This window comes from Agrilus planipennis, unplaced genomic scaffold (assembly GCF_000699045.2).
Source record: "Agrilus planipennis isolate EAB-ADULT unplaced genomic scaffold, Apla_2.0 scaffold113, whole genome shotgun sequence".
In the NCBI taxonomy this organism is placed as follows: domain Eukaryota; kingdom Metazoa; phylum Arthropoda; class Insecta; order Coleoptera; family Buprestidae; genus Agrilus; species Agrilus planipennis.
This window is the reverse complement of record NW_020442452.1, coordinates 163543-178769: the sequence shown is the minus strand read 5'-3', so window position 1 is coordinate 178769 and position 15227 is coordinate 163543. Positions and strand designations below refer to the sequence as shown.

General features: G+C 32.9%; 2 protein-coding genes across 4 annotated transcripts in view; both read right to left on the bottom strand.

Moving 5' to 3' along the window:
• LOC108737024 (transcription factor CP2) overlaps positions 1-10244 on the bottom strand; it is a 22188-nt gene extending 11944 nt beyond the window's left edge. For 2 of the 3 annotated variants that reach the window (XM_025980532.1, XM_025980534.1), the window contains exons 1-5: positions 9955-10244; positions 9744-9906; positions 3382-4511; positions 2803-2917; positions 853-1097 (exon numbers count right to left, since the gene is read on the bottom strand). In XM_025980532.1, coding sequence (XP_025836317.1) covers positions 853-1097; positions 2803-2917; positions 3382-3703 — 682 coding nt within the window. In that variant the 5' untranslated portion in view covers positions 3704-4511; positions 9744-9906; positions 9955-10244. The remainder of the gene's footprint in view (positions 1-852; positions 1098-2802; positions 2918-3381; positions 4512-9743; positions 9907-9954) is intronic. The other variant, XM_025980533.1, reaches the window with a different exon arrangement.
• Positions 6324-9329, bottom strand: LOC108737025 (probable inactive tRNA-specific adenosine deaminase-like protein 3). Its single transcript, XM_018469670.1, has 2 exons — positions 8535-9329; positions 6324-8031 (listed from the first exon to the last, which is right to left on the bottom strand). The coding sequence occupies exon 2, from the start codon at positions 7932-7934 to the stop codon at positions 6828-6830; it is 1107 nt and encodes a 368-aa protein (XP_018325172.1). The 5' UTR covers positions 7935-8031; positions 8535-9329; the 3' UTR covers positions 6324-6827.
• Positions 10245-15227: the final 4983 nt, after the last annotated feature.

Below are 15227 nucleotides of genomic sequence, written 5' to 3'. Positions count from 1 at the left end.
AAAAGTAGGGAATGTAAATACAGGATAGAAGAGGAAGAAAGAAGTTGAAAAATTTGTAAAAGGGAGATTAAAACTCTGATGAAAGTGTTGGGAGGATGCGTTGCGAGTAAAGGAATGGACGAATGCAGACATAAGGTGAATAATGGATAAAAAAGAATCTTTGGTGAATCTGTTTAAAAATAGGTAGAAAAAAGTTATTATTGTCCTTATGTTGTGTAAATGGAAAAGAGTAGTTGTAAGTTTAATTAACTGTGTTTCTCTGTATTTAAGTGTAGGTACTATTTAAATAAAAAAAAAAAAGTTGAGTAAGTGGGAAAAAGATCGGGTAGCAAGGGTAAAGAAGGAAGTTCTTCAAATTGTTAGCATCCAGTATGTTGTATTTATTATTCTAGTTGAGTTTAGGTTTTAGTTCAGTTTCTCTGTTTATGCAACATGGGCAAGGACAAAGCATGTATTTATTTAGTGTACGTACAAGTACATATAGCCTAGAGTTCAGATAAAGCTACTATTATAAAGGGTATTCCTTTTAAAAATTATACTTCAAGCACAGGTTTATGGAAATTCTAGTGGCACATTTGAAACCACCAATCACACAAACCATTATTTTGAATTTTCAAATTATTACTACCCTACAAAAATAAAGGGATTATGAAATTAGAAAATAATATAATAGTAAGTCAACTTCGTGGAATCATTGATGGAAAATTGTTTTTTGAAAAGAATATATATTTAATTTTTGAACCATGCAGCTTCCATTTAGTTATAAAAAAATAACACTGCCATATTCCTTTGCGAACTTACTCATGCTCTTTCCTGATAAAACTTATTTTGTTTCATAATTAAGGTACTTACAATCAACAGAGTTTTGAAAATTACTATAGTTTGCCCCATTCAATAAATTGTGAAGATTATTGCCCAGACCATTTGAATTATTGTCGTTGGAATCATTTATATTTCTGTTGATTTGGTTAGTTGAAATATGTAATATAGGGGTGTTCTGACTCTTTCGATTTTGTCCATTAGACAGTTCATTTGATGTTGGTGAAGGAGCCTCTTGTTTAAAAATAGGTAATCCGGGAATATTTAAAATTGCTTCACTAGAAGAAAAGAGGATAGATGGAAAACAAAGTCTCGCATTTGAAGACATTATTATAGGCACAAATCAATTATCGTAGGTAGATAGATCCTAATTAGTGAAATAAGATTAATATGCTTTTTATATAAATCCTGCTATTGCTAACATCATTTAAACAGTAGCCTAATTTTTCTAAACATCAATAGGTACCATAAAATTATTATAGACACAAATAAGTTATCATAAGTAGTTACCTATGTAGTAAAATAAAATTAACGTGCTTTTCACCTAAATTATGTCATACTTAGTTATTTGTCATAAATATGCCAAATAAATGTTTATAAAATTCAACGCTGTACATATATATAAATGTTACGAAATACAAAGTTGTTTAGGGTCCTCTTTTAATGATTCTATTCTATAATATTGTTTCGATACTGACTACAAACATTTCTAAACAAAATATAAGAAAAGTATTTGGTCATTTAATCTTCGCAATATACATACATACATACATACAGTGAATACTGAGATAATTGCAAGACTTTTGGAAATGAAAATTAGGTCATTATCACTCATTTGTTCACAAAAGATTAATTTTTTTGAAAACATATTTTTTTATGTTTACTGTGATAATACGAAATTGAGACAGCCAATCGAAAAACTACATTACAAAATTCCACGAACGATAAAATTTAAATTTATTATTTATTTATTAGAAATATCAACATAGCCGCCGTTAGACTGCCGAACTTTGAAAATTGGCTTCGAGATAGTTTCAGCAACATATACGTATATATATTATATGTAATATATTCAATAGCTACTTTTACTAATGTATATGATGGTATATTAATTTCTGAGTAACGAAACACAAATTTCAACAACATTAAGCCATTTCTACAATGATTATTTTAGTAAATACTAATTCACTTCTTCAGCAGTTAAGCGTTTCATGATGAATAATCGTTCATGAAGTCTTTATTAATTCGTTATACGAAGAAATATATTTCGCGAAAAAATCTTAATAAATATACGGATAGGTATACACAAAGTTTGCAACTATCGAATCACAATAATTTCTATTTTAATTTATAAATCATAAAGAATGTTATTTAAATAGTACATTTAAATAACAGTCCGTCAATAATAATTAAGTTGAAACAACTATGTAAAAGGTTTTGCTAGAAGTTATCAAAACACTTCAAAATGTTTCTTTTTTCTTCTAATCCAATTATTTTATTTAATAAACGGTTTTTTACCTTTCTCGAGAAATATCCAAATTTTCATAGTCTTTTTCATTTTTTTTTTCACTGTTTATTACATAATCACTAAAAACGAACTTAAATTCGTTGCTTTAGGTAGTCATTAGGCAGCATACCTTTTTGAAAATATTTTAACTCGTTTATTAAAGTAAAGGTTTATATTTTATTTTCACCAGTAAAAACAAACTAAAACCAGTTTTCGCAATTACGAGATATAATTACAAAACTCATTAAATACAAGAGGATTTGGCTATTTATCTTCCTTACTGGTTTAAACTAGATTTCACAAATGCAGACTAGACCCTTTCCCAACTTAAATTATTAAAATCGTTTTTACCGGATGCTAAGCTTTATTACAAACAGCATTAAATATTCTTCTGTGTGTATAAACGTTTAGGAATGGAAAAGTTAAAAATTAGTCATAAGAATTTTATCTTCCCATATCGATAACTAGATACATACCTCATATTATAGGCATTGTTTGCAAGATCAGTACGTAAATTAGTGAAAGACCCCTCCAAGTCAGCATTTAGTTCGGATATATCATCAATTTGCCAAGCAGGCATTCTTGTAGAACCTTAATGGAAAACAATATTTTAATTTTATAAGTATTTTTATTAATCTTGATTTATTCTTCAAAAATTTCTTAAAACTACAACTGAAATGTTGAAGTTATAGGTATTACTAATATTAAATAGTTATTATATTCTTTTTAATATACTCATAAGCACTAAAGTAAAAATTTAAGAAACAACATAGGAAAAATAATACATGCTATTCTAAAAGATAAAAATCATATCAATATTTTTTTTTAAACGAGAAATATATTCATTCAAGAAGGAAAAAGACAGTGTTAATATATTACAAGATGAAATATTTTATAGTTATTTATTTAGATTATGAATTGAAAACTGTGGCTGAAATAGCAAACCATTAAATATATTTTTGCCCTTTTAAGGAATATTTACTCAATTTAACTATTTTTAGTAAATTTGAAATACTTTTCAACAAAATTTTTGATTTTGTTGTACTTTTACCTACCATTCTGAACATTTTCAGTAGCATTTTGTTTCTCGCTATTAATATTCTCGTTTTGAACCCTTAACTCTTTGCATCCATTTAATGGTTTAAATTTTGTACCTTCATGATTCTCTGAATTTTTTCTTTTTCGCATTATTTTTGGCTCTAATTTATTTACAAAATTTTCCATTTTTTCCTCCTGTATTTTCATTTCATTAGACCAATCAAAATAATCATTATTTTCTTCCATTCCACTATTAACTAAACTACTCCAATGATTTTGGTGATTTGAATGCAAATTGAAAATAGTTTTCGTATAATCGGGAAGAGTATTTAATTCCATATTAATGATGCACTACATATCAGCATTGCTGCTGTCTCGATATTTTACGATTTCTAAAATTATGATAGCTACGCTATTATCACTTTTCTCTTTTCGTTTTCAGTTTGAGTTCTTTTCTTCACCTAATAATTTATTATATGGTAGGCGAGCTTTTGTAAATCTCCGTGATAAGCTTTGCTGACTTTAAAAGATAACAAAGAAAGAGTTGTATAGTTTCTTAATTCCAGTCGTTTCTTGCTGGTGATGACTTTTCACGGAGACGTTGTAAATATTTAGCATTTTAAATTGTAAAAAGAAACATTCAGTATCCATTTACCACAAAAAATGTAAACTTTTTTTTTGAAAATAAGTTTTCAGTTCTACACAAAATCACGATATTAATTCACCATCGACTTCTTCTCCTGCCTTTCTGCCTTTTCAGGCGAAAATTAAAAAATTAGAGACCGCATAACATGTAAATTTATGCACTTATTTCACAAATTCAATATGTAGTGTTTTGTCAAAAAACAAAAATTCTTTCCATTTGAAGGTAAAATGATGTACAAGATTATTCGAATAGGATGCGAAATTTTTACTTCCACTCTGGCAACTAGTACGATAACAACTGACTTAAGTAGTTCTTATTCAAAGAGCTGTTAAGTCTAATTCCAGCGAATTAAATTAGGAAGAATATCTCCGTTTATTAGCTTATATTGCGAGCTTGAGTTTTTAACTGGGTACTTGCAAAATTTAATACAATGTCAACTTCATATAATCTCAACTGCACAGCAAACTCTTGTAAGCAAACAATTCACGCAATACTTGATCCCTAAAAAGAATAAATAAAAATTAGTAAATAACTAAATAATTTAATGAAGCAAAGTTGATTAACACAATAAATTGTTATACAAAATACAAAGAAAACAAAGAAATCCTGAACGTGTTTCAAACGATAATATCACCAAAAACATTTTAATTCACAACCAGATATAATATTAATTATGTATNTAAACTATTATGTAGCCATCATGTCCATTTTCAAAAACGTAAATTCATATTATAGATAAATAAAAACATTAATATAGATTACACTTTACTTTTTGCTACTATTGTGGGCATTTATTATATACAGTGTGTTTACTAAGTTGGCAGCATATGGTAAACTTTTGTATTAATCCTACGAAAACAGTTACTCTACATGATCTAAAACACATAATGACATCATCAGATGTAATAATTTATCAGTCATATTTTTTAAATTAATAGAACCTTTATAAAGAAAAATTATTGAGAATCAAAAAGTAGTTACAAATATCTACCATAATATCTATTGATTACTAAAATTATGATTTTGTATCATTCTTCATATTCTTATTCCATATGAGTGAATATTTGTGCATGTAAATAATACAATTCTGATCAAAGATGCCGTGTAAATGGCATGTTTGTCAGTCTTTCACTGAATGTCAAATATTCATGAAATTTTGTACACACATTTTCAGGGGTATAGAAAGGGACTTAGGGTGCCTTTTATCCAGAAAAAAAGTACTGTTCCCGAAGGACAGAAAAATTACTTTTATATGGTCGTCAATGATGTTTGACATGTATTTAGGACATCAACGCGAGCGAAGCCGCGGGTAAAAGCTAGCAAGTTATACATATTGATAAAACACCGAAAGCAAATTTCCATATGAAGCATTTTAAAAGCTAAAACGTGCTCTAATTGAAGATGTCACTTTGGGTGTCGAAACGCATTTTTTTTATGCAATTCATATGGAATTTTGGATTTTAGGGTTTTATTTAATTCAGTTTTACAGAACTCTATTCGATTGTATTGCATGTAAATTGTCAATAGCATGTAGTCACCAGTAACGGCAACTAAAGTATTCCGTAAAAAATATAGGAATAACTAACCGTTTTGGTATTGGTTTAAGAAATAAACTGTTTTACCCGACCCTAGCTTTGATTTTGCAGTATTCTCTAAATTAAAGGGATGAAATAGAAACCAAACAATTATCATAAAAAAATGTTACTCAGCAATGACTTTATTTCTACCTAAGTTGAAATTATTAAATCAAATTATTTATTAAATCAGGATTTTAACATCTATTTATAAAAAACACTTTAATGAGATAACTCAACCTGACTCGATCACAGTGGAAACTAAGAGGCTGTAAAACTGATGCTGCCCTGATTTGGGTCTAAAGGCCGACGTCGGTTGGACTTGCTTCCTAGCGTTTCCCTAGCACTAGTGGCGACCTTCTTCATCGGAAGACGGAAGAACCTCTGAAGAAGTTCGCCACTCCTGCTAGAAAAACGTTAGAAACCAACTTCAACCGACAATTGCCTTTAAACCCAAATCAGGACAGCACCAGTTCGCCTATTAGCCGTAAAAGCCTTAACCAATTTGTAGGCCACTGTAGTGTGCATCAAGTTTTTCCAAATAGATTATAGTTTTAAAAACTATCCAAATACAAGCAGAAATTAACATTTGAAAATTTACTGTAAAATATCGTATCCCTATTTTTTAAATAGAAATCCAGGGAACAAATAATCATTATCTACAGATCAATGCTATGCCACCAACTTCAATTTTTAAAAAAGTTTGCTTTTAATGAAATTAAAAAAAAAGGTAATCCATTTTACAATTTTCGCTTTAATCATTAGATTATCATTCTACTCTCCTTTTAAAAACTAATTTTGAAAAAATGTATCCAGTCAATGTAACGTGTAAGTGAACATTCTCTTGCCGATAAAGCTGAAGCAGATGTTTTAATCTAAAGTGTACACTTTTTTGCTAATACATATAAATCATCTTCTAATTCTATTAAAATGCAAGAGAATATAAATGGTTAGAATGAAATCAATGCAACATAAATAATTATGGGTAAAAAAACAAGATAAAATATATACCTCTTATAGCTTCACTGATCTTATTATGGGCATATAATGATCAAATCTACTTTTAAACTAGGTACCTAACAAATGAAAAGATTGAATATACATTTTACTTTATTGAGAAAAATCATAGCATAGATTTCAAATATAAATTTAATATATTGAAGAAGACACTTTAAAAAATACTTTTATAAGTAGGTAATTATTATAAAAAAATAAGTATATTTATCACAATATAATAAAAAAATCATCCAAATAACGCCTTACACTCGTCAATTAATAGTCCACCAAATGCCTCAAAATGATGATTTAATTCCTTAACGTTTTGAATTTGACACAACGATTCCAAACTACCTTTACTATTTTTACAGCCAAAAAACACCCTTTTGATGCGACTATGTATTAATGCCATTCCGCACATTAAGCATGGTTCTTGTGTTACATATAAACAATAATCTGTACACAAATACGATTCACTAGCATCAATTTTACTAGAAGATTTTGGAATTCCAAATATAATATCGCTATACTTATTGCGTAAATTGTTTAATAAAATGGTAGGTATGCCCTGGGTATTTTTATCTTCAGTTACATTTTTTGTTTCTCTGTCATCTGTTTTAGTTGTCCAAGCACCACCTTCTTGGGTTTTAGCAACATTATCAATTGCAATCATAACAGCATGTTTACAAGGATTTTCGTTATCATTACCATAACCAATAGCTACAACACAATTAACATTTGGATCGACAACAACTGCACCTACTCTTAAACTTGAATTCGCTAAATATGCTGCATCAATTGCTATTTGCATGTAAGTTTTGTGACATGAAAGTTGTTGCTGACTGAAAATAGTGTTTGTGATAATTTTTTCCAAATAATCGTTTTTATGAAAATTACAGGGCCAAATCGTTTTCACTTTATTATACTGTTCTCTAGTTTTTGGAGACGTGGCAGGCACTGCAATTACTTTGAAAACATCTTTAAAGTAACTCACATTGACGTTCTTCTTCATCAAATAACTTCGAACTTCTGTTACGTTCATGCACATACTCAAGGGAAATAATAATATATTACGTCCCTTTACTCTCTTAAGATGTGCTAATTCAGAAATAGGCAAATTATTATTAAGCTCGACTACGATATTTGAAATGCTTTTAAGGTCACAAACTTCGCCAACCACGACTTCAGTCATCAATAAATCCTTTAAAAAATCATAAGGCAGGATGGGATATAGAAATACATGAGAATTGTTTTCTACAGTAATTTGCTGTGTTATTTTACGGCGCTTGCTCGGAATGTTCATTTCTTTTACGTGATGTTTCTTTTTCTTCAAAAAAGTAATTTCCTTCTTCATACACACAACTTAACAAAAGACACTATTTCTTAAAAAACATATTCAACGTAGCAGACATTCTTAAAATAACGAACTTCGTCATCCAGCCCCTTTTTAACTGTAATTAAAAACACAGCAAATAGATTTTGTAAAACTCATTTTACTTTTAACGTAGTAGGTATTTGAACATCATTCGGCAATTGTACAAAAAAACATACTCAAATTCATACAGACAGTAAAATCCACGTTCTAATAGTCAAAAGAAACCAAGCACTTTGTAAAAGAAAAAAAAAACTATTTTATCTTGATGAGTTTAAAATCCTTCAATTATATGCTGCCAAGTATTTTTTTTATTTTGTGCGAATGAGTTTAAATTAGAAGAGCCCTTTACAATAGGTCCATCAAGGATGTCACTCCGTGATATGCAACCACATACCTTAACATTAAAAATTTTGACCAATACACTGGTTGCCTATGGTAAAAGATCTTAAGAATGTTCTGGCTAAAGAGGATTCAGTTATGCAGAAAAAAATGAATAAAGAAGTTATCCACTCTTTAATGATCTGCAAAGTATTCAACGAATATTAACTAATATTTCCGGAGGTCTCTAAAAAAACCTACCCTTTTAAAACAATGATTTTGTCTAACCATTTTTTGGCTTCAGTTGAAAATAATGACAGTTTACAACAATGTACGATTTTAATTGATAAACGTCATCCTGATTTAAACATTTTCGAGAAATATAATCTGTGTGTATGAGAGCACACCTACTTAAGTCACCATTTATTTCTTTTAACTACCAAGCACTGATAGTACTACTTTGCACAAGATGTTAAGTAAACATTACATTAAGATATTTAATTTCACATAATCACTCAAATATTATTAAAAAGAGAATAGATACAGGCTATCCATAATATCAATTAGGATGCAACATATACCCACACAATATTTCCTAGTGTTTTTTCGACAAAAATAACTAGGTATTCTATCAAGTAGATGTGTATATAATTTGCAGATTGTTAATTATTAAAAATGACTAAATAAATCAAAATAAACAAAAATAAAGTTGCAAAACCAACCGCAACATCCTTTCACCATCTCGCATCAGGTAAATTACTGTTTTTTATATTGAATGACCAATTATATTTTTCAGTAGCAAACTATTTCCTAAAGATGAATTTTGCTTACTGATATCAAAAAACGAAATAAAACCCTAACTGATTATGACAGATTACCTACAGTTTTTCCTTTAAAAATGCAGAGAATATTGCATCAACAAATAAAAAATAATTTTTGTTTAGTAGTTATGTAAAAGCAAATTTAATTACAAAAGTATTCTGCAAAAGAAATCATTTTTAGAAATTACTGCAAAATTGCTGTTAGTACTTTGTTTCAACATGTATACAATCAACTTAACAGTTACAAAAATAATATTACCTATGTTGTTTTAGAATGTAACCCACAACAAAGAATTTCAAAAGTATACATGCAATTACTCAAAATAGAAAAATTAGCCATCTATAAGTTATATAAAGATGAGGTGTATGTTATAGCATATGAATTATTTCTTCTTATGAATTATAACCCTAATTAACAATAATTTTCAAATATGGATATACATATTAATAAAAACTTTCTTCCAGTTGCTTATAATTCTTAATTGAAGTATTCTGAAAATGACCTCCAAACAATCAAAATTACTTAACCCCAATTAACATCAATTTGTTATTGTATTGCACACAACGCATCTTTGTAAGCTATAATGTCTACAAATGTAGACAAGAAAAAGGTGCACAATTAAATAATACAATATAATATAATCCTTACCTTTCTGTCGTCAACGGTATAGGTATTACATTAAACAATTATTACAATACTTCCAATGCATCAACAAATAAGTCACGTTTTATTGGACCAAATAATAAATAAAAATTTATTATAATTTACGATAAGTTCTTACGAATCTCAATAATACACTTGATGATAAAATCTAAAAAGGAAATAATTAACTGGTGTAAATACGAATAGACTTATATACCTAGTAAGTGAACGAATGTATGTGTATTTCTTTAGTTTTATTTAAAATAATAAATGATAATTAAATTAGTCTTCTTAAGCTGGGATTCTCTAGGCTATGGCTCGTGTTTTGTCATGAATTTTAGCCATGCATCTATTTAGCTTAACAAGGGACTAACCGTAACACCAGAGGAGTCACGAACATAACCGAACATAAACCGAACGTTGAATGAATTTAAAAAAAGGATCACAAAAGGATATGATTTTAAATATTACAAATTAGAGGAAAACGAAAGGAAGTGACTCTGAATTCAATATCAGATACGTAGCTGCGCGTCCAACGGCAATGGTCCTTTCCTTTTTTAACTTCAATTATATTCGAAACTTCTCCGAGTGTGGTGGGTAGACTTTTAATAAGTACAAAGTTCATCGAATACGTCAGGAAACGTCAGATCAAGTCAGCTGAACTGCACAGAACGTACCGATGTTGCCAATTTGTTAAATTCCAAATGACTTATCAAACATACTCGATTCTGCCCATGCTTTGACACCAATTAAAGGGTAGAGGTAAGGGGTAGTGTCTCATATGGAAGAAAAGTTGAAAAAGTGTCCAGCTATAAGCAGTAAATAAAAGCTCAAATACCTTCCAAAATGGCGCTAACGTAGTCACAGGTTATGGTATGACTGTAGCCGTTGTTGACGGATTGAAGTATGCCGAGTCAAAAAATTTAATATTTTTAGTGATTAATGTGGTTAGTGACAGTCCAGTATACTTAGTTCAAAGTAATTTTATTTTATTTATTTTTCTATCCTAGTTTAATAACTTTTGACACTATTTGAAATTTACCCTGTTGCTACGGTGGCTCCACCCTAAGAAACATTCCAATTTTTTACTGCAGCCCTCCCCAATTACAAATTCTAGATCCTCCACTGGTGTAGTCATAGACATATATAAATGGATGCATAGACATAAATTAATGGACCTTAGTCGTATGTCGTAATAATTTCTTGTCTCGAAAAGTGAGGGAGATGGCGTATGGTTTCGGACTAGTTGGGACTAGTGCTACCTCTTTCATGACACGCTTACGCACTATCATAAGAGAGATGCATATTGTCCGAAACTTCATTCCATCTCTTTTGTTTTACCACAATTCTGACCGCTAAGGCATGTCCATTAAAACGTCGATGACTGGACGTGCTTTAGCCGCATGTCGTTGTAATAATTTCTTGGCTCGAAAAGTGAGGGAGATGGCGTATGGTTTCGGACTAGTGCCCTTTTATGACACGCCACGCACTATCGTGAGAGAGATGGATATTGTCCGAAACTTCGTTCCTTCTCTTTCTTTTGTTGTACCACTATTCTGGCCGCTAAGGCATGTCCACTACTAAACGTCGATGGGTGTAGTGTTCATATTCTATGAGCATTTTTGTTATCTATGGTTTAAAAATCTTCAAAAATGAGTCGCGTGAATCTTTCACCCGATATAACTAACGCGCTGATTTAAGTTTTACCAATAAATTGTCTTTTGCGGGTTCTTAATATGTAAAATGCATAATTATGAGTCCATTAGTCTTGTTAAAGAAAGAAAATACTTTCGGGTGCAGGTAGAAATTCAATGTCGATTTATTTAAAAATTACTGAAGGTATCATAATTTAATTTACGTTAATCGATTGCGCGTTATTTGTGTTTGAAAACTGAATTATTTTGATAGGCGGAATTCATTTTTATATTATTTATTGGTAAAAATTACATATATATTTTTCATTGATATTTCTAATACACATGCTCCATTCGAGAAGCATAGATAATAATATAATCATAGATTGAAGATTTATAATTTCTCAGCTATGATGTGAATAATAGTTTCGATTCGCGCATGCGTATGAGTAGCGCAATTAAATATGTACAATTTGTAATTATTATTAATAAATAATATAAAGATAAATTCCACTTATTATTTATTGATATTACAATAATAGTCCAATCTTCAGGCACAATGACATGCAATCAATTGGAGTCAAGTAAATTATCATTATAGTAGTTTTTGAATAAATTGACGTTTAATTTCCACCTGCATTCAAAACAGAATTAATGGACACACAATTATGATACTTACATATTTAGAACCCGCAAACGACGCACAATTTATTGGTATAGTTTGAAAAGTGGATTATTTATATCGGGTGCTAGTTTCACACAACCTTGCGTAACGGGTTGCCATTATAAGCCACTATACACTGCCTCAGGTTAATAAGAGAAAATTAGTTTCTATTTTCACACCCTCGTTGGGAATGCATTAAACTTAAGCATCAAAAATAAAGTATTACTCTGTTGTATCTCATACAAACTAAAAATAAAATAGAAAAATAAAGTATTTTCAGAAAAATGTTTTAAAACTGAATGTTAAAATTATTCATGAGCGAGATAATTTTGTGTTATTCAATTTATTTATATACAATAAATTTAAAAACTAATTTTAGTTTAAAAGCATTAATAACAGGTGTAAGCATGCAAGTGGTAAAAAAACATTAAGTAAATGATATCCACACAGTTGCTTCAATTCAAACCTCGCGCGATGTTAGGTTTCATTAAAACTCTTTAAATGTGCTCATAGAATATGAACACTACACAAAAGTTGTCGAGCAGCCAATGACACTACATGGACTTCCCTTCTAGCGATGTCCGTAGGAAGCGGACAGAACGAAACCCGTTTCTTGCCTTTGGCGAGTTAAGTCAATGGCCCCGGACGTGGGCTGGATGGGCGGCGAGGTGGAAGCAAGCGTCGGCGGCGCGTTGGTGGTGAACCAGAGAACGCTGACGACAGAGCCTTATTATATCCGGAGTAGTCCGTGGCTGATCTAGTAGTTCTGTAGGCTGCAAAGCTGCTGCGACATCGCATCGTAGTGCAGGTCGGCTGCTTCGAAGTAGGCTTCAAGAGGACAGAAGACAGTGCTTCTAGCCAAGGAATGTCGGTGCAGCATATGAGACCGGTCTTGAGGGTTCGGTGGAAACGGCCACTACGAGAATGTGGTCAAACGACTGTCCGTTGTGTCGAAGTTGCCCAGAGCTGTGCGATTGTGCCTATGGACCCTTGCAAGCTGACTAAATTTGCATTGTTGGGCTCATCGAGTCGTGTCGCTGCACATCTTGGACCTTGTGAATTTCTCGACGACGAGGCGCGCCGTTGCTGTGGCGCTAAGATGGGAGAGGTTATGCAAAATTTCGAAGGCGGACTTGCAGAGCTTCTCGTGCAAATACGACATCACGTTCCCTGTCGAGATGTCGCATTGTATGCTGTGGCCATCGACAATCAGCGAGTGCAAGATAAAGCGAGAGTCAGCGGATGCAAGGTAAAGCAAGGGTCATAGGGTCGTCGAGCAGAGGCTCCAGTTTGGTGTCGTTGACCTGGGCGTTGGCAATGACCTCCGGCTCCAGGATGGAGGGCATGACCGCGGCGTTAATACGCGAGAGCGTGTCAGCTACCACGTTTTCATTCACCTTACACATGAGAGAGGATTACTTAGTGCTGCAGGGTGTAATCGAGATGTCAGATCCGTTTACCTGAGGGCTTGTCCGAGCGCTGCTCGATCTCGGAAAGCTTCCTTGAAAAAAAGTGACCTCCAAGTGTCACGTGGGTACTCCTGCGCCAGTGCTGCGCCTATCGCGGTGTCGGAGGGGTCGGTCCTCAGGGCGATCGGAGCGTCAGGCCTAAGGAAAGTTGTCGTGGCTGCATTCGCAAGGGCGTCTTTGCATTACTGGAAGGTGGCGTCGGCCTCGGGCACCCAGGAGAGCGGGGTCTGCAGCGTCTGTAGAAATTAATCATACCCAAGAAAAGTCGTAGGTCGGAGGAATTCTCCGGCTTAGGGAATTTCCGAATGTCCTGAAGCTTGTGGGCTGGCTGAGGGACGTCTTAAGCAGGGACGGAGTAACCGAGATAGATTACTTGTTCTTGCGAATCGATCGTGCAACACGTGGTCCATCATCCGCTGTAGTGACTGGACGCCGTTTCGTTGACCCATGACGGACCTTGTAAACTCGTAGAGGTCAAACGGAGTCTTCACGGTTGTCTTTGGGATGTCCTCCTGACTGCCCGTTAACTGCTGCTGCGCGCGTTGGTCTGTGTATGAGGGGTCTGTCGCTGCGGCGAGGCCATCGGTGCCGATGCGCTCTGATCGGCCTGCTGTTGTTACTGCACGATTGACAGGCTCTACTGCAGATGCTCCTATTTTCTTCTATGATGTCAACGCTCATAGCGCTCCTCGCGCGGCGTCGTCTTCTCGCCAGCGTTTTCCAGGGTTGAAAATTTGAAGATGCCTACGTTTGTGGCGTACGTGACGCCCGGCGGTTCGTTGCCTCCTTGCCGAGAGACAGAGAGGGAGACAGAACAATAATGCGTAAGTGGCTGTGAACACGCGGGCTAGGGCGTATGTCGGGCCTAACACGCACACACTCGGCGCGTTCGTTTTTATTGAAATTGTGTAATGAGAGGCAGCGAGAACAAAGAGAAAATGTTAATGACGTTGAGCTCCCTTTTGGCTGTGCCACTGTGTTATGGTTTAATAAGAGAACGAGCGGTTGGGATGCGATTATTCGACATGTTACACGGGTCTGGTTTGCGAGGACCGCGCAGGCTAAGTCTCAGCTCTTGCCACCTAAATGTAAACTCAGATAGTTACTTCATACAATTACAGAGAAATAGAATACAAAAATCCGAAAATGGTTGAACTTGAGGGGGCCATCTCTGTTCCTCGAAACTAGTTTTAAAAATTTCTGAACGGTGATAACATTTGATCGAATCATTATAGCATAATACATTTGACATTGTTTCAGAGATATTAAAAAAATGAAATTTATTTTTTAGATATTCTTAAAAACTCGATCGATTCGGTACAAATTTTTAAAGGTAAAGATAGCGCAATTCGAACACGCAATGTCATCTGAAGTTTTCAATTTTCATAGCGAAAAGTTAAAAATTATGATTAAATTCTTATCGGGTTGGCATTTTTTTTACTAAAAATAGCAATTATTGGAAAAGTCAACAGCATTTATAAATTAGCAGATATGGAACATAACGTTATTTATTCACACTTATATTTCTGATGAAACAGAACGCATTACGTCATTAAATCCCCGATGTGTGCTCCGTGCTCCCGGCATCATATTTCATTGTTTATTCGGTTTATATTCCCGTCGATACTCTAATGTCTAGTTAGTGCAGGTTTATAATATTACGGTTTCCTTGCAAACCAAACCCTTGGACCTAGATAGCTGAAATTTTGTAATGAGGCTCCCG